The 25,542-nt window shown below is 42.1% G+C and overlaps 1 protein-coding gene across 1 annotated transcript in view; it reads right to left on the bottom strand.

The window, feature by feature from the left end:
- fndc5a (fibronectin type III domain containing 5a) overlaps positions 1–24,979 on the bottom strand; it is a gene marked incomplete at both ends in the record, with an annotated part of 78,558 nt that extends 53,579 nt beyond the window's left edge. The window contains one exon of the mRNA XM_084044953.1: positions 24,907–24,979. Coding sequence (XP_083901079.1) covers positions 24,907–24,979 — 73 coding nt within the window. The remainder of the gene's footprint in view (positions 1–24,906) is intronic.
- Between the last annotated feature and the right edge of the window lie 563 nt (positions 24,980–25,542).

Consider the following 25,542-nt stretch of genomic DNA (forward strand, 5'->3'; position numbering starts at 1 on the left):
GCCATCTGTAGCACCTCATTACGGCTCTGCAGAGAGTATAGCAGCATTTCTCAAAGTCATGGCCCCTGGAGTGATAGTGGCCCCAGGAATGTTAATGAGTGATGACCTGTGGACTAATGATAAGAACTGGCTGTATCTGTAGATATAATCTGCCATTATATGGATCCGGAGAAACAAGAACTTTCTACTTCCCATTGAGTCTGTTGTGACTGGCATCCGCTTGGGCACAATTTCATGTTTAGGTTGTTAAACATCGTAAGCTCATTTCACGGTTATACACAAATTCACTTTGTATACTAGCAGTAGCAGCTGGCGGATCATATCAAAGCAGTCATAGTATGTTCTCTACAGCCTTTATGTAAATTCTTTGTGTGTGTGTGTCAATGTGTGTATTTACACAGGGGGCACTGACAGTACACCAGCATCTCAGCTGGCAAGTGAAGGAAACTGGAAGATAATTGAGGTTTGACTGGGCTGAAACTGTATCTCAGTAAATGACATGGAACTCATATTTGGGCATGGCTGACGTCATTTCTGACAGATAATGATGACGTGAGCTTTGAATCAGCTCAGCTTAAAACAGTCTGCACAGTGTGAATGACACACATGGAGAGAGACTACAGGAGGAACTATTAGCGGCCCTCTAACCAATCCTGGATCGACACATCATCTATATATACAATTGAATCCTGCGCCATGTCGGTTGTCAGTATGAACGTTGTATGTGGCAGTGTGACGTCATCTCACGACAGCATGACATCACGGTCGTACATCATGATGAGACGGTCGTCCCGAATATGGACACAACGCCAGTGTGACGTAATCTCACGACAGCAGTGGGTACTTTCAAAGCCTGCCATGGATTTAGGAGAGCACAAAACTCTCTCTCACACTGTGAGGTGCCTGTAAGGTGGCACTGCAAAGTGAACGACGCGTCACGCTAGACGTTCGGGCCGCATAGCGGCCCGAACTTCTAGTTAGTTACATTCTTGGACCATACAGCCCATGCATAGCAGCAGCTTTGACGATGAACCCACCTTTCCCGACAATGAGCCAGCAGCAAGGAAACTCAGAAGAAGAAAGGCCTTACAGTAGTCAACAGTCTACCAAGACTTTAACACAATCGGAAGTAAAGAGACATCGTCTGACTGACGCAGGAAAGAAAACTCACATCTGTAAACAGTGTGACAAGAGTTTCAGTCAGTTAGGCAACCTGAAGACACACCAGCGTATCCACACAGGAGAAAGACCTTTCTATTGTAAACACTGTGACAAGAGTTTCAGTCTGTTAAGTAACCTGAAGACACACCAGCGTATCCACACAGGAGAAAGTCCTTTCTATTGTAAACACTGTGGCAAGAGTTTCAATCAGTTAGGCACCCTGAACACACACCAGCGTATTCACACAGGAGAAAGACCTTTCTATTGTAAACCCTGTGGTAAGAGTTTCAATGAGGTAGGTAGTTCGAAAAGACACCAGCGTATCCACACAGGAGAAAAACCTTCCTATTGTAAACCCTGTGGCAAGAGTTTCAATGAGGTAGGTAGTTTGAACAGACACCAGCGTATCCACACAGGAGAAAAACCTTTCTATTGTAAACCCTGTGGCAAGAGTTTCAATGATACAGGTACTTTGAACAGACACCAGCGTATTCACACTGGTGAAAAACCATACTATTGTAAACAGTGTGGCCAGAGTTTCAGTCGGTTAGATCACCTGAAAATACACAAGTGTGTCCACACAATGGACCTGGGCACTGCAAGTGCATCGTTGCTCCATGTGAAGATGCCCGACTTGAGGCAGGAGTTATTACAGAGGCCTTGATAGGATGCAACCAAAAAGGTGTATTTATCCTGATTGTTAACCGACAAAACAAACAATACGTGAACACAGGAAGCTCTCCACACAGGTGACATGGTGGTGTCCAGCTCTCATTATTACAAGCCTTGTCTATCCGGTAGGAGACTCAAAAGAGTCTTAGGAATTCGACAAAAACAAAAAGAATATCCTTGAATTCAAGGCTTCATGGCATGTGTAATTGATAGAAAATAAGTATTTTTTTGGGTGAACTATACTCCTTTAACAATAAAACATCTTGAAGGCAAATCATCCATTCGGACACCCACCCATGTCCACACAGAGGCCCTCTATATCTCTGTGAAAACCAAGGATGTGCGCAACATCTTCTAGATTGCATTCAGAAGTCCTAAATGAAGACAATTACACTGGCCACAGCACAGCACAACATGGTACATGTTAAGCTTTCAGTCATCACTTATATCATTACCCTCTCTATTGCACTCATACATTACGCATTGCACTTGCCCCTCATGATTATTCAATAAATACAAAAAGTGATGATATATGCTATAAAGTGCCAAACATCAGTAGCTCTGTTACACTCCAATTAGCACCAAACTTGGCACAAACACTGTGTACAACTGTTATTTTTTAAAAGGTTTGTCAATTATTGAAACTGTTTGGAAAACTTTGAATAATTTTGCTATATATTATATATATATATATATATATATATATATATATATATATATATATATATATGTATATATATATATGATGATGACCTGTGGACTAATGATAAGAACTGGCTGTATCTGTAGATATAATCTGCCATTATATGGATCTGGAGAAACAAGCACTTTCTACTTCCCATTGAGTCCTGTTCTGACTGGCCTCCGCTTGGGCACAATTTCATGTTTAGGTTGTTAAACATCTTAAGCTCATTTCATGGTTATACACAAATTCACGTTGTATATTAGCAGTAGCAGTTGGCAGGTGGCGGATCAATATCAAAGCAGTCATAGTATGTTCTCTACAGCCTTTATGTAAATTATTTGTGTGTGCGTCAATGTGTGTATTTACACAGGGGGGCACTGACAGTACACCAGCATCTCAGCTGGCAAGTGAAGGAAACTTTGTGTGTCACTATCAGGGCTATAGCGAGCGAGCCTGAGGCTGCGGAGGAGAGAGCGGCTATACATTATCACACATGTTTATTAACACGGCCATGCCTAGCGCTATGGCTCAGGACATTAAAGCACGTTTTACAAGTGTCTGCCACTATGCTTCCTGTCCCCCCCCCCCCCACACACACACACACACACTACACACAGCTGGTAGCTACATAGGCTTGTCTAATGTGCCATGATGGAGTCAGCATTTTGTGCTCATCTGTAGTCTGCTACCACATGTGAGAAAGGGGACCTTGACCTCATCCTTGTTCATGCCCACATACAGAAGCACTTACACATGTGTACTGCATGCACGCACGCACGCACATAAAGGAAGCTACTGCACACAAAATCGCATAGTATCCCTCACATACCTACTGTAATATTTAAACAAATTCCACACAAAAAAAACAAAGAATTTTACTCTTGTGTAATCGTACACACACACACACGCACGCACGCACGCACGCACGCACGCACGCACGCACGCACGCACGCACGCACGCACGCACGCACGCACGCACGCACGCACGCACGCACGCACGCACGCACGCACGCACGCGCACACACAGACATGCATGCATGCACACTGCAACTGTGGGGCTGACAGAATGGCACTCAGGAGGAATGTTGAACAACAGGAGTTAATGCATCTCGTTTGGCACAATAAAACATCTGATGAATAATTCAAGATGGCTGTCTAAACTATGCGTGTGCCGTGGAGTCCTACCGTAATATCGCATCATGTTTAATCCGTTAAGACCGGGAACGCATCCGTGTCATTATTAGATTTATTTGGCGATTAAAAAATAGCAGATATACAAGCTCGTAGATAGAGCTTGTAGATCTGCATTTATTTTTTTTAATCGTATTTTGTTTTCCAAATCTTTGAATATATTTTTGTAAGCGAACATTTTTAACTCAAATTTTTGCTTATGGGGATTCTACAAATGTTTTTTTAAACTTATGTTGCTATATATATCAGTGGTTCTCAAACTTTTTTCATGTCAAGGTCCCCCAAAATTGTATGTATTTGGCCACGGACTCCCATCTCAAAATCTGTTGTTCCAGGGAGTAGTGCGGCACAGAGGGCTTGTAGATCTGATATTTTTGAATAGCCAAAGTATAAAATAATGGTTAAAGTGGTTTCACAGATGCGTTCCCGGTCTTAATGGGTTAATTATGAATGGACCGGGTTTATTAGAGAGAGCACTTGAGCCAGCGTTTTATTTGATCGCTTTATGCCGGTGCGACGACACCTCAGAGAAAACCCACCGCATGCTTATTTTCTCTCTCCGTTTTCTCGGCCACGGTTCCTCTTTGTTTCACAGCGTGATTTCCATACGACTGCCACCTTTGGTTGTATCGTTGATGAATAAACAATCAGAACGATAAGCTGCCCGACATGGAGGCCTTTTTTTTTACGGCATGGCTCTGCAAGAGGCTTAGACGTCTGTGTGTCTGTGGCAACACATATTTCTGGGAAGGCTTAATTGGTCTGACGAAACTGGGAGAAAAAAAGGTGTAATAATTGGTTACTCTAAAAAATCTTTTTGTACTATTCCATTGTCCTGACATTTATATCACCGTCACAGAAAATCCACCATGTACACTTTTTCCCCCTTGTGTTTGTTCCTCCCACTGAATCTATTGCTTCCACAATCCATATTTCTGACTATAGTTGGCTGACTCTATCCCCTTCTCTCTCTCTCTAGCTCTGTGTGTCTGTGTGTGTGTGTGTGTGTGTGTGTGTGTGTGTGTGTGTGTGTGTGTGTGTGTGTGTGTGTGTGTGTGTGTGTGTGTGTGTGTGTCACTCTCTCTCTCTCTCTCTCTCTCTCTCCCTTCACCTCTGCCTGTGTCTCATATCGTTGCTGTCGGGTGGAAAGTCTGGAAACCTTGTATGTCCAAAACTGTTACATTTCAGGAAATGGAAAAAATAACCTGTATTTCCAATGAATCCAATGTAGTTATTATTTAGTCTCAAGCTCAATTGCTAATAGTACTTTTCAGTGGTTAAATTTGAAAAATAAAATAAAATCCACAGACAGACTTAACCACTTTGAACCTGGTGTTCTTGTTTTGGGCATTGTCATTATAGACGAAAAACTAAATAAGCAGATCTATATCTATTACCTTGTAGATCGACAATTTTTTTGCCATTTTTCAGTGACACACTGTCATCCGATGAAGTATAAAATGGGACATCAATTCATGGAAAAAACGTAAAAAGATCAAATATGGAAATACAAGGTTTCTTCCCGAAAGGGAAGAAATATTCTCCCCAACAGTTCTCTGAATAGACGCTACGCTGGGCCCTTTCATCCATAACATGATGTATACTTTTGATAAAGCCCTCTCACAGTAACTGACACATCAGTGTGAAGCTACTCGGCTCGTGGTTTAGAATACAATACAAAGACAAGATGGTGGCCTCGTCTGTGACTCTCCTCTCTCTGCTATCGACTACAGTGTTGCCATGTCTGCTTATCATAAGCGACTTTGGGCTTGTTTTTAGTGGCTTGTAAATATTGTTAGTTTATGGGCTTGTTTCTAAAGTGTAGACAGATGCTTATTTGGGCTGGTTTCCTAAATGTTGTTAAAACCAATTGTCCAACGTATCCCCGTCTGAAAACATTTTGTGCCAGGGGGACCCCCGTACCAGATTTGTGCTGTTAAAACGTTTCAAAGATATGTGAAATGTTTAACTTTTTTGGCCATTTAAAAAAAAATAGCAGATCTACAAGCTCGCAACGCCTCACGATGCAACGCGTTGTGAGCTTGTAGATCGTCTATTTTCAAATAGCCGATGTATGTAGGTTTAAAGTGCTCGTTATGTAGCCTATAGTCGCTTCTTTTGGGCTTGTTTTCATAGACCTGGTTGCTTATTATCTTCTCTCGCAAAATCTGGCAACGCTGATCGACTACACAGCTGGATCTACGCCAGGCACATGCATAACGAGAGTGTGTGCGTATACAGTTACTCCACCGCACGTTTGACAGGCATTGATAGAGGTCAGTGGGTCACGGGGCTGGTGTGCGTTCAACCGGGAGCTCGTAAAAGTCCGACATGAGGATGGAATGCTGCACTCTTATAGAAAGTAATTTAGGACTTCTGAATGCAATCTAGAAGATGTTGCGCACATCCTTGGTTTTCACAGAGATATAGAGGGCCTCTGTGTGCACATGGGTGGGTGTCCGGATGGATTTGCCTTCAAGATGTTTTATTGTTAAAGGAGTATAGTTCACCCAAAAAATTACTTATTTTCTATCAATTACACACGCCATGAAGCCTTGAATTCAAGGATATTCTTTTTGTTTTTTGGCGAATTCCTGAGACTCTTTTGAGTCTCCTACGGCATGGGTTCCCAAACTTTTCAGCCCGCGACCCCAAAATAATGCCGAAATTGACTCGCGACCCCACCTAAATCTGGAGGTCATTTATGCACATAAACTTGCACGTTCGGTGCGCATTTGTAATGTATTAAAATGTACCATTTGTAATCATTTTTAGATTGTATTTCATCCATTCTGTTGAATTTAAAGTAAAAATAAAATAAAAAATGAATTACCCAAAATAATTTCGCGACCCCACCATCAGTCTCCCGCGACCCCAAGTGGGGTCGCGACCCCAACTTTGGGAACCCCTGTCCTACGGGATAGACAAGGCTTCATCATGGGGTGTGTAATTCATAGAAAATAAGTAATTTTTTGGGTGAACTACTCCTTTAAATTATACACATGATTCTTTGGTGCCTCAACATTGTAGCAGCCGGAATCGACGTGTTTTGTCTTGTGGGTGTGTGTATAGACATGCTGTAGTACTGTATGTTGTCAACGGTCCATTCTTTCTGTGTATAAACACTGGATGGCTTAGCTTGCCCTGCAGCATTGTCAGATAAAAAACCTGAGGGTCTTTCCTCATCGCTTTGTAAAGAAATTATTTATATTTAGGAGAAGTAGTGTCCAACCCAGCTGACCACGATGGGCACACACACACACACACACACACACACACACACACACACACACACACACACACACACACACACACACACACACACACACACACACACACACACACACACAATTAAATGTCAAGAGGCAGAGTATGAAAATCAATGCAGCTTTGTGTAGACATTGGATACTAGCTAGCTAATTCTGAATGCCATGAGGATGATTATTTGACGAGTCCACTGCTGATCAAGTTGAGATACCACCCCTCCCCCCCCCTCCCAGGCTGGTAAAGCAACTGTAATCTACAGATGATTTACGGTTCAACACAGTGAGTCTGATACAGAGTAACAAATAGTCATGATATTAGTACCACCTTCTCTTTCTCGGCTTCCTCAGATAATACACACACATAGGCTAGGCGTGTGCACGCAGGCGCGCATGCACACACACACACACACACAGAGTCTGTCTCATATTCGCCTCTCTGTCTCTGTCCTCTCTCCATCTCCTTTGTATTCTCATCGCAATATCCGTTTGTTTATGTCATTTGTAATCGTTTCTGACTCTAACAGGCATTCGAGGCTCAAGGCTCGTCTCTCTCTCTCTCTCTCTCTCTCTCTCTCTCTCTCTCTCTCTCTCTCTCTCTCTCTCTCTCTCTCTCTCTCTCTCTCTCTCTCTCTCTCTCTCTCTCTCTCTCTCTCTCTCTCTCTCTCTCTCTCTCTCTCTCTCTCTCTCTCTCTCTCTCTCTCTCTCTCTCTCTCTCTCTCTCTCTCTCTCGGACCTTCTATGAGGGGCCTACAGGAACTCGATTTGGTGCTCCAGGGGCTGGTGAGTGGGCAGGCCTGTGGTATTGATGGGCTGCCAGTGGAGCATTATAAGGGTTTGTGGCAGGTGGTGGGCGGAGTCTTGCTCTCTGTATACTCAGTGAGAGTTTAGCCAGAGGGTCACTATTGATGAGCTGCAGGAGAGCAGCTGTGACCTTGCTGCCAAAAAAAGGATGACCCCAAGGAGGTGGACGAACTGGCACCCTGTGGCATTGCTCCGCACCGATTATAAACTCTTCTGCAAATCTCTGGCAAGCTGACCGAAGGAAGTGACGGGGCAAAGCTCCTCGGCTCGTGGTTTAGAATATAATACAAAAGACAAGATGGTGACCTGTCTGACTCCTCTCTCTGCTATCGACTACAGTGTTGCCATGTCTGCTTATTATTTAAGCGACTTTGGGCTTGTTTTTCTGTATTTTCTGTATTTTCACGTATCCCCATCTGAAAACATTTTGAGCCAGGGACCCCCGTTTGTGTTGTTAAAATGTTTCAAAGATATGTCAAATTTTCCACTTTTTTCCCCACATTTTTTTGGAAAGTAGCAGATGCGACGCGTAGTGAGCTTGTAGATCGTCTATTTTCAAATAGCCTAAGTATAAAATAGGGCTAAAGTGGTATGTTTTATAATATTTAATTGCAAAGTAACAAATTCAAATAATTGTAGTGGAGTAAAAGTACAATATTTGCCTCTGAGATGTATTGGACGTAGAAGTAAAAGTACTGAAAATTGGAAATACTCCAGTAAAGTAAAACATACCTCAAAATTGTACTTAAGTACAGTACTTGAGTACATGTACTTTACACCACTGAACACCAGTAACTTCCTTTGGGTTCGACCAGGGATTTATTGCGAAGATTAAGATGTTGTATTGGGACATTGACAGTGTTTTGAAGGTTTCCCACCACTGTCCATTCTGCCATGAGAGAAACTGTGTGACTTCAACCACTCTTTTTGGATCGATTGTTTAGATCGATGGTGGAAATGTTTTTCAAGGTTTTTTATTCTGGAGTTTTCCTTACAGTCGTATAGGCAGAGGGTGAATCTTAGCTCATCAATTGAACTTTGGCCATGGGCAGTGGTGGAAAGTAACTAAGTACAGTACATTTACTCAAGTACTGTACTTAAGTACAGTTGTGACTGAGGTGTATTTACTTTACTGTATTTCCAATTTTCTACACTTTTACTTCTACTCCACTACATCTAGAGGCAAATATTGTACTTTTACTCCACTGCAATTATTTGAAGACTTTAGTTACTTACTTTGTCCATTTTTAGCGGCGCTGGCGCTCTATACCTGGCTTTTCCGTCAACGTTCTGATTGGTCAGGTCTGTCAACGTTCTGATTGGTCAGGCCCGCCAAGGTTCTGATTGGTCAGGTCCGTCAACGTTCTGATTGGTCAGGCCCGTCAACGTTCTGATTGGTCAGACCCGTCAACGTGGATCCTGCTCTATACCTGACTTTGTCCGTGTTCACCGTCAACGTTCTGATTGGTCAGACCCGTCAACGTTCTGATTGGTCAGACCCGTCAACAAAGTGATTGGTCAAGCTTCACGGGACACATGGCTATAAACACATTATAAACACATATCAATGACAAAATGTATCAAAGGCGCCGCTACCTTCACACAGGGTGTGATTTTTATTTTTATTATTATTACAAAACATTAACCACTTCAGCCCTATATACATTTTGGCCATTTGAAAATAGCCCATCTACAAGCTCACAATGCGTTGCATCGCGATGCATTGTGCAATCTGCTATTTTCAAAAGATTGTATTTTTTACACATCTGAAAACATGTGAAATGGGACATTTTGCATTATGTACTTTCTACTTTTGGTATTTTAAGTACATTTCAATACTATACTTTTGTACTTTTACTCAAGTACATTTTTTATTCCGTTTTATTCTGTTGCTAGTAACAGAATATTTCTACATTGCAGTATTGATACTTTTACTTACTTTGATGCACTAACTAAAACGATAGTTAAAAATCGAATTCTCCCTCTCTCTCTCTCTCTCTCTCTCTCTCTCATTTCAGTCTCTCTCGGTTTGCCACTAGCATTTTCTCTCTGTTTTTTCCCCTTTCATTATTTTTTAATGTCCTCTGTTGTTTTCTCAAAACTTTTATCTTCCCACCCCTCGTCTTCTGTCTTTCCCTGTGGCACTTTTCTCTCTCCCTATTCTTGTTCCCACAAATCACACACACCCACACGCACACGCACACACACACAGACAGTACATGCATTATCTTTTTCCCCCCTCTCTCACTATCCCTCGTTCTCTCTCTCTCACACACACACACACACACACACACACACACACACACACACACACACACACACACACACACACACACACACACACACACACACACACACACACACACACACGCGCATGAACGCAATACACACACACACACGCACGCACATGTGAGCGTGCACACGCTCACACGCTCGCTCGCTCACACACACACACACACACACACACACACACACACATGCTCATTTTTCTCACCTCTCTCTGAGGACAGAGGGCCTCAGGGTGCTGTGGAGCATGCTGGGATGTGACTGACTGGGGGCTGCTGGGATGGGAATTGACTTGAACCCTGGGACAGAGTTTGGTCACTGGAGACACTGATGTCACAATAAACCACACATTTTATGTACACACACACACACACACACACACACACACACACACACACACACACACACACACACACACACACACACACACACACACACACACACACACACACACACACACACACACACACACACACACACACACAGCAATTAACAATTAAAAGCCACATGCCAGAAAGGTCTTGGGGGAGGGCAACTGTTTTTATTTAAGGCTATATTGGGTCAGACAATAAATTGTTAAAGAGAGAAAAGTTAAGATAAATTTGGAAATGGGGCTTGGGGGTCCACCTGTCCCTGTATCGCCTCCTACAGACTGTAACACACACACACACACACACACACACACACACCATCTGGGCTGGTTCCCTGCGGGACTTTACCACCCAGCGCCACATAAAAACTGTATTTTCTACGCTCTGTTGGTTTGTTGAGGGGAACAGAGGAAGGAGGAGAAAAAAATTCAGCTGTAGAAAAAGACTTGGAACACGCATGCACGCACGCACAAACGCACGCACACACAAACGCACGCACACACAAACGCACGCACACACAAACGCACGCACGCGTATAGACATTTTCATTCTGTAAATAAAAACACAGCTGCCTTGAACGATTTTGTTTGACGGCTTTCCAAATAAGTATCATCTCAAGAATGATATTCCCATGTCAGCCAGAACGGTTCAGTGACACAAAGAAAGAAATGGCAATATCAGTTCACAGCAAACAGCTGGGTTGAGAGATGCCACTGTATTTAATGTTGCACTTGACAAGAGTGTGAATGTAAGTGGCATAGGCCTACCGCGTTTGGCAGTCCTGGCAAAAAAAAATTGTGAGTCAACTGTAAGAGAAGACAAAATGGCTATCCCTTCAGGGCTGGTATGGCCGACATTAAGGGATTAAAGCCAATGACTGACACAACAAAAGGTGACAACATAGCCAAATTGTCTACTGAGCATTTCTTATAGGGAAGGGAAATATTTTTCAGTTGCCTCACCATGAAACTACACTGCATAATACACCAAAGAAACCTATACGTGCAAAAGGCTCACATTCAGATCTTAAAATGACGAAAAAGTGTGAGAACTACCCATTTAGAAGGCATTCGCAGAATCGTCCTCAGGTCTAAATGTCTTGCCAGCTTTGAAGGACTCCTGAAAGGTTCAGTACTCTGGGGGTGACTACACTATGTTTGCAGTAGAGTTTGAAAACCACCGCAGTGGGAAATCACTGAACCAGCATCTTCAAGCTGCTGGACATCTGAACCAGAGAAATGTTTGCTGACTCAGGAAAGTTGCATTGGCTTTTGTTATCGTCCGTCTTCAGGTCAACATACCTCCGAGAGCAAATCTTCTCAGACATGAAGGACATTCTCTACCCCCCCTCCCGCAGTCCTTTTGACCATTGACCACTCTGAAGCGACTCAAAGTGCTGAACTATACAACCCCAGATAACAGAGCTCAGCAAAGGGAACACGGCCAACGAACACACCAAATGCTAGGAATCTGTTACATTTTTTTTAGTAGGCTAAATGGCCCCTTAAATTGCTTACTTCATCTCAAGAAAAGTATGCAAAGCTGATGAATAGTGCTGGGTGGGATTCTGGGAGATATAGTGGGAATATTGCTCTAAAAGTCTAAAATGATCATTACAATGCCCTGATGGCAAAGAAAATGTTCATCAAAAATGTTGTTGCTATTCATGTACCTATGGACAACCAAAATCTGTTGGAAATATATGTTGATGTAGTGTCATACAGTAATTAAACTGTTGCTATGGAGAAAAAAAGAGGGGAATAAAGGCACATCTTCAAAAAGATACTGACCCCTGATAATGTCACACAACATCTGATGCAAACTAACACATTCCTAATCGGAGAGTAATAACCTCAAACTGGCAGTTTGGACCCCTGAAGAAGACACACACAAGCACCATCTGAGTAATTTAACTTCATTTAATCTGTATATTTAGATTTTCTATATTGTTGTGTGGTTGTTTTCGTTGCACTATTGTTTTGTCCAGTCGTTTGAGTGTTGAATGTATAATGGATTTGTATATATTTTTCCTATTAAAAAATAGCAGATCTACAAGGTCACAGCGCTCACAGATTTAGAAGGTATTTGTAGAATCTGCCTTAGGTCTTAATGGGTTAAAAATCATCAATAAAGTATTCAATCAATCAATCAATCAATCAATCACGTACGCACACACGCACGCACGCGCGCGTCCTAGTTTTTCTTCATTCAGATTTATTTCCCCTATTTTCTATGTGGACATGACTGAATTTGACTGAATTTCATTTTAATTGTATATACTGGTAACATATTGCCTTGCTGCTCATTTTGTTATGTAGAAATAAAAAGGTCTTTAAAATATGCAAGTAGTGATTAAGGACTTTTTCTTGATTATGGAAGTAATTAAAAGTACCCAGACAGGCCCCATCCGTGTGAAGTCTGCATGCGCTGATGTGTTTTGCCAATATATGCATTGTACTCTTTTCCCGTTTTGAGTATCTGGTCTCCTAATTGTTTTTGATGGCAGGTAGTTTAATCTCAGCATATTGCATAATCTGATGCCCTGTCTTTAACACCCTGTTGACCATAGATTAAATGAGTATTTACTATTATTGTTCTAAGTAGACACAATAAAATAAGATCATAACAATTTTACTTTTGCATCTAATCAAATGCATAGAAGGGAAAGGTTGCAGAGCTTAGAGGATGATGTTATGTATGTGTGTGTGTGTGTGTGTGTGTGTGTGCGTGCGTGCGTGCGTGCGTGCGTGCGTGCGTGTGTGCGTGCGTGTGTGTGCGTGTGTGCGTGCACGTGTGCATGCGTGCGTGCATTTGTGTGTGCATGCGTGAATGCATGTGTGTGTGTTGATGGTTCTCAAAGCGTCGGATGCCCGGCGGCCCTTAGGGGACCATGCTGCAGTGACAAGACAATTCTATTGCCATCTCTCTCTTCTAATCTATCCTCCAATGCTTCACTTCATTCTTTCCTTCAACAAAGAAAGAAATCCCCTTCAGGACTCACCACAAAGGAAAACATTCATTGATTATATAGTTCCATCCACACACAAGATTAGTCTATTAAAAAAAAAAAAAAAAAAAACATGGTTAAACCTTTATTTATTTGGACCTACTGTAGGTTGTCGGATAATTAATTCTTAATTACAGAACCTCCATCAAGTCAGCTCAGCGAGCTCAGAGTTCAGTGTCCCTCGGCTCTGTGACTCACTCAGCCTCTGGTGAGCTCACTGGTTACAGTAAATGAGAGGAGAAGACAGGAGATCTGACAACGTGCCTGAAGAAAGAGCAACAGACTACTGGAGCAGAGGTAAATAATACATTGACAGCAAGACTCAGCGGCAGAGACCTTTCTACATTGAAGGCGAGCCAGCAACAGTGCCGCGAGGAAGGGGTCGATTTAGTTCATTCAATTTCAGCAGCGACGTGGCCAATAAAACGATATAACACTATGAAGACGTACCTGCTTCCTTCTATTCTAGGCCATTTTACCAGTTTAACAGCAGCCAGGTTATAGGGAATACTAGTTACTGTCCAGATTCTAGTGTTTCCAGGCCCAGCCCTGTAGGCCCAGTGATTCTCAAGCATTTTAATTTCAAGGATGGTTTGGTAGCCATTAGGCCACGGCCCCCATAACTCTTAGAGTGTACAAATGGAACCAAATGGACCCGTAAGGCTCTCAGAGTTACTATTAACGGTCCATTTGGTTCCTAACTATCAATCATTCAGATAGGGACCCCCTGGAACCCCCTCAAGGACCCCTGGGGTCGGGTCCCCGGACCACTGCTGTAGGCGACATTGTTTTGTTTCAGGGGAAGTACTTAAGCTCAGACGCCCTGTGATTGTCTGATACAACGTGCTTGTTTTGCTTAAAGTGATAACCTAGTCCTTCCACCACAGTGGATTTAAAAAAAAAAAGTTTTTACTTAAGTAAAAGTATCAATACTGCAATGTAGAAATACTCTGTTACAAGTAAAAGTCCGGAATTAAAATTTTTGATCTACAAGCTCACAACGCGTCGCATTGCGACGCGTTGTGAGCTTGTAGAATGTATATATATATACAGCCAAAATGCATATTGGGCTGAAGTGGTTAATGTATGTTTTGTAATAATAATCCAAATCTACGAAGTAACTAAAGTTTTAATAATTGGAGTAAAAGTGCAATATTTGCCTTTGCAATGTAGTGGAGTAGAGGTAGTAGTACTGAAAATTGGAAATACTTCAGTAAAGTAAAGAAATACCGCAGAATTGTACTCAAGTACAGTACTTGAGTAAATGTACTTAGTTACTTTAGACCACTGGTCGTAAGAAGAAGTAAATTATGCCCCATCATGTAGGGCTAGCACTGCACTGCCCTGAGGGGCTCATTTACCGTTCAAAGAACCAGCACCGAAACGCTTCTGCTGAGAACGCACAAACATGCCCACGTATACAATGCATTATGTACACATGCTCATACAAATACTGCACACACAACGCACACAAGCTCACACAGAGACACACTCATGATCTACAAGCTACAAGCTCATTTATGAGCTTGTAGATCTGCTATTTTTTTTTTTAAGTCGTGGAAAGTTTGTGCAAATCTTTGATTATATATATTTTTTATGATATATTTTTTTTGCTTCTGCCTGGGGTCCCTGGAACAAAATATTTTGAGATGGGGGTCCGCGGCCAAATACATATAATTTTGGGTGGTCCTCGACATGAAACAGTTTGAGAACCACTGATATATAGCAACATACAGATGTAGACTGGGCTGTAGATTTAAAAGAAAAAAACAGATTTAGAAGACATTTGTAGAACAGTTACAAATGTTCACTTTAAAAACATTATATATTCAAAGATTTGCACAAATGATCACGAAAAAAAAAAAAAAGCAGATCTACAAGCTCATAGCAAGAGCTTGTATATCTGCTATTTTTGAATAGCCATATAAATCTAAAATGACACAGATACTTTCCCCGATCTTAAAGGGTTAAGGGTGATTTATACTTGAGTTCGGGCGCCAGTGTCACAGCGCTATGGGTCGCGAGCTTGTAGATCAGCTATTTTCAGCGGCGACACGGAGCGCAACCAAGTATAAATCCGGTACTGTATTTGCACCCCGTCTATAATAACAAAGGACTATCATTATAGCAGTGCATTGTTTGAGGCAGAGATGGAACAAACTTTTATTGGGGGATGTTAGTGCCATGCTGTACCCATTGAGCTGTACACAGGCACAATGTTAGTAATGACTGTAATTTCACTGCAGATTAAAAACATATTTTAATGCAGCAGTTGTGGATATCAGTTTGTATTATCGAATTGTTCTACCGGAGTAGAAACGGTGCACTCAGTCTGTACTGTGACGCACAACTCGTGACAATTGCACTCTACGATGGACTGTTATCCAATAATGTGCCTAAAGGTTTTGGACTTAATTAGTAGATCATGTACCGTATATATATATGCGTGAATTAAAAGTGGAACGCCTCTGAACAACACACACACACACACACACACACACACACACACACACACACACACACACACACACACACACACACACACACACACACACACACACACACACACACACACACACACACACACACACACACACACATCCCTAAAAGTCCATTATAAGACATGCATACCCTACTGTAACTGTATACACACACATAGATATGCACACATGCACATGCACATGCACATGCACATGCACATGCACATGCACATGCACATGCACATGCACATGCACATGCACATGCACATGCACTCGTCAACTAAAAAGACTGGCCTGCATACAGTATATACTGTACACACACACACACATCCACACATGCATGCACGCACACAAAAGGAAACATAGTCATTATAAGCATGTCACATTTCAATAGGCAGGAAACGCCGCATTCCCATAATGAAAGCAGGAAGCTGGGCTTCACAGTTCCATTTTCACATTTTGACTGTGCAAGCCAGCTGAATAAAGCTGTGATTTATGAAGAGGTCCTTCATCAACCTGTATGTTTATGAATATGACATATGAGGTAGATATTTGGCCACGACTCTCCCATCTGCACAGATTAAACTCTCTATTCATGAGCTCCCAAACATCTAGATGGAACAGGTGACAAATATGCACATTTTGGTTCCATGCTGACACCTGAGTTTCCCCACAGGGATCAATAAAGGTTTATGTCTGTCTGTCTGTCTGTCTGTCTGTCTGTCTGTCTGTACAGACAGACAACTATTGTCCAAGTTGCATTGTAGTTGATTATCTATGCATGTCAAAATAAATGTTTTTCTGTGAATGTCTTAGTATTAGTGGTATTCTTATTGGTGATGTTTATAAAGATCAAAGATGTCCATTTAGAGACAAGCCTACTGTAAACTGCCCAACGTCCTCTCTCACCAAAAGGACTCGCACAGCGAAGTGAGCCATTGAAAACCTGACAATTAATAGTTCAAATCACAACCTTTGATTCACTGCACTGGTCATACAAACATATCCCACACGAGGAATTAACAATAAATGCGTAATACACCGATGTAGATTACAGAAACATGGGAATGACAGAAATCTCAGAGAAAGATGGAGGAAGATACTGTAGACAATGCATGTGTATGAGAGAGACAGGGAGGCAGCCAGAAGAGACGATGTACAACTAACCACATGCCGCGCTATGCTAATAACTTTATCACCATCTAATTCCCAAGCGGCTGTGCTACGTCCTGAGCCGCTGCCGCCCTTGTGCATAGAATTGATATCGGGCAGAACGGTGGATTGACAGACGGTTGTGGGTGCGTACCACAGCACCATAAACTCTACAATATAGCCACGTCTTTAACGTGCCTGCATTTATGGTGAACCATAAACCGTCGCTGTCTCACCATTGGCAAAGCAATGGTAATGTTTCCATTTAAAATGCAAATGGACTCCAAAACACATTAATCTTACATGAATAAGTACATGAGTCCATAAATCCTCACAGCCAATTTACCTCCATCCTTAACAATCCCCCCCCTTAAAAAAGGGAATCAATTAATCAATCAACAAATTAAACAGCAGCGTGATCAATACAAAGGCTCTGGGCAGGGCAGGTTGCTTTGCTTGAGAGACAATTAAATTAATACCATGGAAATGAGGCAGAATTGTTTGAAAATGCAGGACTTTTTCTTTTATGGTGCAAAGCAATAATCTCACTGCCAATGCAGTAACTATAGCCAGTGATCCGGGACAAATTTGGCACTCGCCAACCCAGCCATAAATCTTCTGTGACTATACAGTATATTAAGTGTCAGGTGCCAAGCAATCCTCCCTCCTTACAGAGAACTTATAGACTTCACACGTTTGAGCCAAGGGTCATAAAGATCATCTCCTCTCATCCCCAAATCGCAGTGGTGGGAAAAGTGCTCAATATTTTTTACTCAAGTAAAAGTATCAATACTGCAATGTAGAAATACTCTGTTACAAGCAAAAGTGCGGAATTCAAAATGTACTTGCGTAAAAGTACAAAAGCATTGGTATCAAAATGTACCAAAAGTATAAAGTACTCATTGTGCAGAATGTCACATTTCACATATTTTCAAATGTATAAAGAATATTTTGGAAATAGCAATGCGTTGCACCGCGACGCATTGTGAGCTTGTAGATCGTCTATTTTCAAATGGCCAAAATGTATACAGGGCTGAAGTGGTTAATGTATTTTGTAATAATAATCCAAATCTACAAAGTAACTAGTAACTAAAGTTTTCAAAACATTCTAGTGGAGGAAGAGTATAATATCTGCCTCTGAGATGTAGTGGAGTAGAAGTAAAAGTACTGAAAATTGGAAATACTCCAGTAAAGTAAAAATAAATACCTCAAAATTGTACTTAAGTACAGTACTTGAGTAAATGTACTTAGTTACTTCCATCACTGGTAAAAACCCACCCATCATCTCCTCTCATCCCCCAAATCGCTAGCAGAACAGAACCTGACTGAGATTGGGATATTTCCGAGACTACTGCTCATCAGGAGACCACATCATTTTATAAACAAAAGCAGAAGCAGGCCCGTGAGGAACGTCACATGGATTCTTAAGATGTAGATTTTCCCACTGATATTTTCACATTCTCCCTTTGTAGCTCTCAATCTATTTGTTTACGCTGCGAGGATCGCTCCCCAGATCAATTAACCATACTGGCGTTATTCAATAAAAAAGGTCTCCTGGGGCACCGACGCTGTAATTTACATACGGTAATAAACTGAGTGATCATTGCCATATGCATTCAGGGTGATTTTGTCATATTATTATAAGCCTGAGGGCTTATGTTCATGTGAAAAGCATACGACAGACCAGTGCTGCGGCAGAGAATGGCAAACATGTACTTATAGTTAGGGAATTTTAGCAATATGTGTGGACCATCTGTGAAAAAATTTACTACCAATAGCTTTCTTCACCAATGTGTTCTTATAGGTGTCTAGCATCACCTCTCAATTAATGCAAACCCAAATCCTCGTGGAAAATCCTGGAGAGCCAATCAAAGTTAAGGAGCCCAGAGGGCTTGGGTGAAAGATATTAAAAAAAATAAAAGTCTAAAATGAACTTGTGAGGTGTCTAACTAGGGGTTTTCAGGGGTGCTGAATCCATTCCAACCATTATTTTTGAGTAAAAATGTCTCCCTGGCCATCTAATATTGGTATATTGGTTATTGTTCGTGTATAATCAGTGTATAATCAATGGTAGGGGATTGGGGTGTTGTTGAATTCATTCTATTCTGAAAAATAAAATAAGAAAATATTGCTAAACACTTGATAAGAGTGTACACCTACTGTGCACATGCTCAGTGGGATACACTGTCTGAATGTGGGAAAGGAGCGGGAGTGTTGCATCCTGGCAAATATGTCTGGACGATTTTAAGGTACGGTAGTTTATCTACTTTTTGGCATTTATTTTCCTCTGCTGGCAAAGTTTTTGATTACTGTGAATTTAGATGTCAATTTTCTCTAGCCTATTGCTTACATTGAACAACCATTAGTTAAACAATCATGACACTTGTCTTTTAGTAGACAACATGGAAGAGGATTCTGTAGCTTGTGGCTTAAGGTGCTTCATCTGTGGTGGTCCTGAGACTGAGATTCAAAAGTCACCCAAAAAGGCTATGCACATTTTTTTTCTTATTCTGAGAGTGTGGATGATGCAGCATTAATCAGAAGACTTCATGAGGACTGGAAAAACTGAGATGACCCCAAACTAAGATACCATTTGGAATGCAAAACCGAGCTATACAGTCGTGCAAGAAGTACAGTATATCCACTGGATATCGTACGTTTTTTTTTTCATTTTGATGAAAGTTCCCACTTGCAGATTTCAATTCTATTCTATGTTGTGAGTGACATCATAATTTAATAAAAAACTTTAAACATAATCTATTCTTTAGCGCAAGATGAGCAAGTCCAACGGCCAGACAGGAAGAAAAGACGTAGGGCATTGTCTGGGTCAAGTAGTTCAAGTGCTAGCTGGCACACTTGATCTACCATAATACTTGCATCCTTTGCAATGAAGGTATCAGTGTTGGCACATTGAAAAGAAACCCTGGTAAGTCTTTTGTATGTAAGATTCAAATGAATTTTGATAATTGTTTTTCTTGCTCCTCATTGTAGGCTTCCACTCAAAGTCAAATAATTTAATCATGCACATATTGTATGTGGCTACCTTTTATCCAGACAGAGCTTGGCAGTTGTATCGTGCACCTGATAATGTCTACCAGGACCGACTGAAAAGGAGTTTGATGCAGAGAGCAAAGCGACAAGGTGATGACTGGGGACTTGAAGTCGCTGGTCGCCTGGTGGCAGAAGAGGCAGTATATCATATTTGATGCAGAAGAGACTTTGAGAACCCTGTTACAAAGTCTGACGTAACATTATATGGATACACAATACAGCTGTACAATACAACTCACATTTCTTATCCTTTGTTAGTCCCCCTCATTCCTGGACCCATATCAATCTTGCAGAATACATTATTTTGAAGTCAAAAGTTTCACTATTAAAATGTATATTTCTTCCCTCAGGATAAGAAATGTGAGTTGTATTGTACAGCTGTATTGTGTATCCATATAATGTTACCTCAGACTTTGTAACAGGGTTCTCAAAGTCTCTTCTGCATCGAATATGATATACTGCCTCTTCTGCCACCAGGCGACCAGCGACTTGAAGTCCCCAGTCATCACCTCGTCGCTTTGCTCTCTGCATCAAACTCCTTTTCAGTCGGTCCTGGTAGACATTATCAGGTGCACGATACAACTGCCAAGCTCTGTCTGGATAAAAGGTAGCCACATACAGTATGTGCATGATTAAATTATTTGACTTTGAGTGGAAGCCTACAATGAGGAGCAAGAAAAACAATTATCAAAATTCATTTGAATCTTACATACAAAAGACTTACCAGGGTTTCTTTTCAATGTGCCAACATTGATACCTTCATTGCAAAGGATGCAAGTATTATGGTAGATCAAGTGTGCCAGCTAGCACTTGAACTACTTGACCCAGACAATGCCCTGCGTCTTTTCTTCCTGTCTGGCCGTTGGACTTGCTCATCTTGCTCTAAAGAATAGATTATGTTTAAAGTTTTTATTAAAGTATGATGTCACTCACAACATAGAATAGGATTGAAATCTGCAAGTGGCAACTTTCATCACAATGAAAAAAAAACGTACGATATCCAGTGGATATACTGTACTTCTTGCACGACTGTATAGCTCGGTTTTGCATTCCAAATGGTATCTTAGTTTGGGGTCATCTCAGTTTTTCCAGTCCTCATGAAGTCTTCTGATTAATGCTGCATCATCCACACACTCAGAATAAGACAAAAAATGTGCATAGCCTTTTTGGGTGACTTTTGAATCTCAGTCTCAGGACCACCACAGATGAAGCACCTTAAGCGACAAGCTACAGAATCCTCTTCCATGCTGTCTACTAAAAGACAAGTGTCATGATTGTTTAACTAATGGTTGTTCAATGTAAGCAATAGGGTAGAGAAAATTGACATCTAAATTCACAGTAATCAAAAGCTTTGCCAGCAGAGGAAAATAAATGCCAAAAAGTAGATAAACTACCGTACCTTAAAATCGTCCAGACATATTTGCCAGGATGCAACACTCCCGCTCCTTCCCCACATGCAGACAGTGTATCCCACTGAGCATGTGCACAGTAGGTGTACACTCTTATCAAGTGTTTAGCAATATTTTCTTATTTTATTTTTCAGAATAGAATCAATTCAACAACACCCCAATCCCCTACCATTGATTATACACTGATTATACACTAACAATAACCAATATACCAATATTAGATGGCCAGGGAGACATTTTTACTCAAAAATAATGGTTGGAATGGATTCAGCACCCCTGAAAACCCCTAGTTAGACACCTCACAAGTTCATTTTAGACTTTTATTTTTTTTAATATCTTTCACCCAAGCCCTCTGGGCTCCTTAACTTTGATTGGCTCTCCAGGATTTTCCACGAGGATTTGGGTTTGCATTAATTGAGAGGTGATGCTAGACACCTATAAGAACACATTGGTGAAGAAAGCTATTGGTAGTAAATTTTTTCACAGATGGTCCACACATATTGCTAAAATTCCCTAACTATTACAGGGAGAACGAGAATCAGTGGAATAAGTCTCTTTTGTGATAAATATTTTGCCAGACGACTGAATGCAGGCTCCCCTGGTTTGGCTGGTGCTACAGGTCTGCTGGTTATCTAGGACAGCTGCTTGATTGAACAGCCGAATCATCGCCGTTTCCCTTGAATAGGCTCTTTACTAGAACACGAAAGGGAAGAGAAACGCTCTGTGTGTGTGTGTGTGTGTGTGTGTGTGTGTTTGTGTGCGTGTGCGCGTGTGTGCGTGCGTGCGTGCATGCGTGTGTGCTTGCGTGCGTGCGTGCGTGCGTGCGTGCGTGCGTGCGTGCGTGCGTGCGTGCGTGCGTGCGTAACCAAACCATGAGTCAAAGATTCATGATGAGGAAAATTACAGGAAGAGAGAACACTTTGCTGGTCCACTCCTCACTATTCAAGAGGCCTGTTTTAGGGTTAGAACTAGAAGGACATAGAGGTTTAGGATTAGAGTTAGAGCTGCGATCCGTAACGTTTATGTTATACCAGGGATTCAAACCAAGGTCCCCTGCATGAGAGATCAGACTTCTACCACTCATCCAAGAGGCAATCCCCACTTGGCCAGGCACTTGCGAGCTTCAAGTGCAGTACTATACCCAACATCAGATCAGGGTCTAAATGTATCAATGGAAGAGTAGGGAGACCACCTCCAACTACAGCAGAACAAGCAGATATCGTATTAATTAACATATAGAGTAATATTAACATACTCTATATGTGTGTGTACCTGAGTGTGTACTATACAATACTGTAGGTACATGGAGAGAGTGAATAGAAAAATAGAGTCTGTACACTGGGATCATTCTCACATGAATAATTTCATGTATTTACCACCAAGGTGAAGTTTCGAGCATCTAGCTAGATTCTAGCTGGTCTGAGGAAGAGCTACATACATTACAGTACATACATTAAATCAGTGGTTCCTGGAAAGGGTTCCAAAGGGACCCTTACAAGTCTGTAACTCTCAGAGTTATGGGGGTCCTTTAAATTAAAATGTTTGGGAGAACCACTGCATTCAATTATCCATGAGAGCATGATCTTATGCACCTGGGAATTTATCGCTTGGATGTGTGTGCCTTTGCAAACTTTAACATACAGAGTGAGAGAGACATGTTGAGCGTACAGTAATCCATACTGTGGTGTTCATTTCAACATACTCTCATTCCCAAATAGTACTACAGCGACTTCTTGTAACAAATGTCACCAAACAGCAAAAGTTTGACATGACAGGAGTTTACTTATCAAGTGTACAAATGTAACCAAATGACCCCTTAAGGATCCTATAAGGGTCCACTTGGTTACATTTGTACACTTTCTGAGTTAAATGAAACAGAGGCTTTTACTGTGCGCACAGTAAAATCCACACACACACACACACACACACACACACACAGACACAGACACAGACACACACACACACACACACACACACACACACACACACACACACACACACACACACACACACACACACACACAGGCATTTCTATGGATCTATCTGGGAGGCATGCTGTGGCTTTTTCAGAAATGCAATCATGCAGCTCTGGAGGCGAAACACAGTTCACTGTGCGTGGTCATTGACACTCCACTGTAATGTTGGAGCCAGACTAACAGCTATACCTCATGGACAAACTCGGCAAACGCCTCGCTCCGGGCGTTTCTCGCGGGGCTCAAGGCCGCTTCTGATGGCAAGCCTGCCTTGTTTTACAATTTATTTTTCGATTAGTTTTCAATGTGTGTTTCAATGAGTCTACAGGGTCCGCATCATGAGTCGCGTGACATGGACCGCCCTGAACATTGAAAAGCACTGCTAAACGGGGTGCGTTGATTTAGTGATGCAATCAGGTCCCTGACCGAGCGTCAGTATGTGACGTGTTGGGAGTGAGAATGAATGTAGGCCTACACAGTAAAATGCACTTTTAATTTAACTGTGAAGAGTGTACAAATTGAACCAAATGGACCCTTATTTTACTGTGCCTATGTTACTGGTGGAGTGTATCGTCATGCTTTAAGTGTAGATATTCTTCGCTCTTTATTTAGAGTTTTATTTTGTGTCTTTTTTATGTTTTGAGATGTGTTTCTATATAAAAGACAAAGTTGTTTGAGTTGCAAATTAATTGGGAATACGTGATTGCTGCCTCCCCTCCGTGTGCAGCGGTGTGTACTGTACCTGACTGGATTGAGATTCAAAGGTCAGCTCAGCTTCGATCGAACCGCACATGCCACACACGTGCGCACTGCACACGCACACGCACACGCACACGCACACACACACACACACACACACACACACACACACACACACACTCACATGTTAGCTTTACATTCCATCAGATGATAGTCTCTCTCCATCTTTCTCTTACGCTCTCTTTCACCCCCCCTACCCCCCCCCCCCCCCCCCACACCACACCCACACACACACCCCAAATATTTAATCTAAGCATTGTGTGTGTGCATGCATGCCAAACAATAGCCAACAGTTTGAAACGATTGCAATGTGATCTACTGCACATAGACTGAAACGCCTGATTCTGGTGAAATTGTGCTTGACCAAGTGACACAAAGCAAACACAGTCAGCCTTTCCACAAACACAACACAGACAGGCTACGCAATGTCTCACAGTGTAGAGAATACATCATTTCAGATACAATAAGCACACAAAACATGTCCACTTTCTCCCTTCCTTTTTGCATGACTTACCAACGCATCGTTCTGACGTTTTGTGTCTTATTTGTAGCTATAAATGCCCATTGAAGACAATGCCTGGAAAGAGGGTTGCTATACGCTCAAATAAATTTGGATTATATTCAAATTGCACATAAACTTACCCGCTGTGACTCCTGAGACACAGAGACAGCCGAGGATGAGCAGCGGTGCGGTTGGAATGAAAAATCTCTCCATCTTTCTAACATTCGGGAGACGTGCGAGCCCATTGACTCTGACCAGGGCTATGTTAACCCCCTTGGTGTCGTTCGGCATGCACGTCAGTTCGTGCGTATTGTCTCGAATGATGAACAACACGACGGCTCGGCTACAGCTATAACGGTCTCTGCACGCTTCTTGCCGCAGATCGCCTGCTCTACTGGTGGTGGTACGGAGGCTTTTCAGCACCTGGGACAGCGACATTCAACAGTAGCCTTTAAGGTGCGACGGGCGTCATGTCCGTCTGCTGTTCCCCGGAGCGCTGCTCTCTTCCTCGGCTGCAGACAGCCGGGTGTGCGGGCACAGTCTGAAGCTTTGTGTGCAGCTCGGTCCACGAGCCGAGCTGCAGCCGCGAAATCACTCCAACCCCATCTGTGCCACCAAGGGCTGCTGCTCAATGACTCTAAACGGCTGCAGATGGCATGTGAGACGTGCTCGTTCTGTGTGTCTGAGTGTCTCTAGCTTTTTTTCCTACTGCCCACTGAGACTTGCCCAGGTTTGAAGCTTCAAAACAACCCATTCATTCATAGCATATTCCACCG

This window comes from Gymnoscopelus microlampas (assembly GCF_963454915.1).
Source record: "Gymnoscopelus microlampas genome assembly, chromosome: 20".
In the NCBI taxonomy this organism is placed as follows: domain Eukaryota; kingdom Metazoa; phylum Chordata; class Actinopteri; order Myctophiformes; family Myctophidae; genus Gymnoscopelus; species Gymnoscopelus microlampas.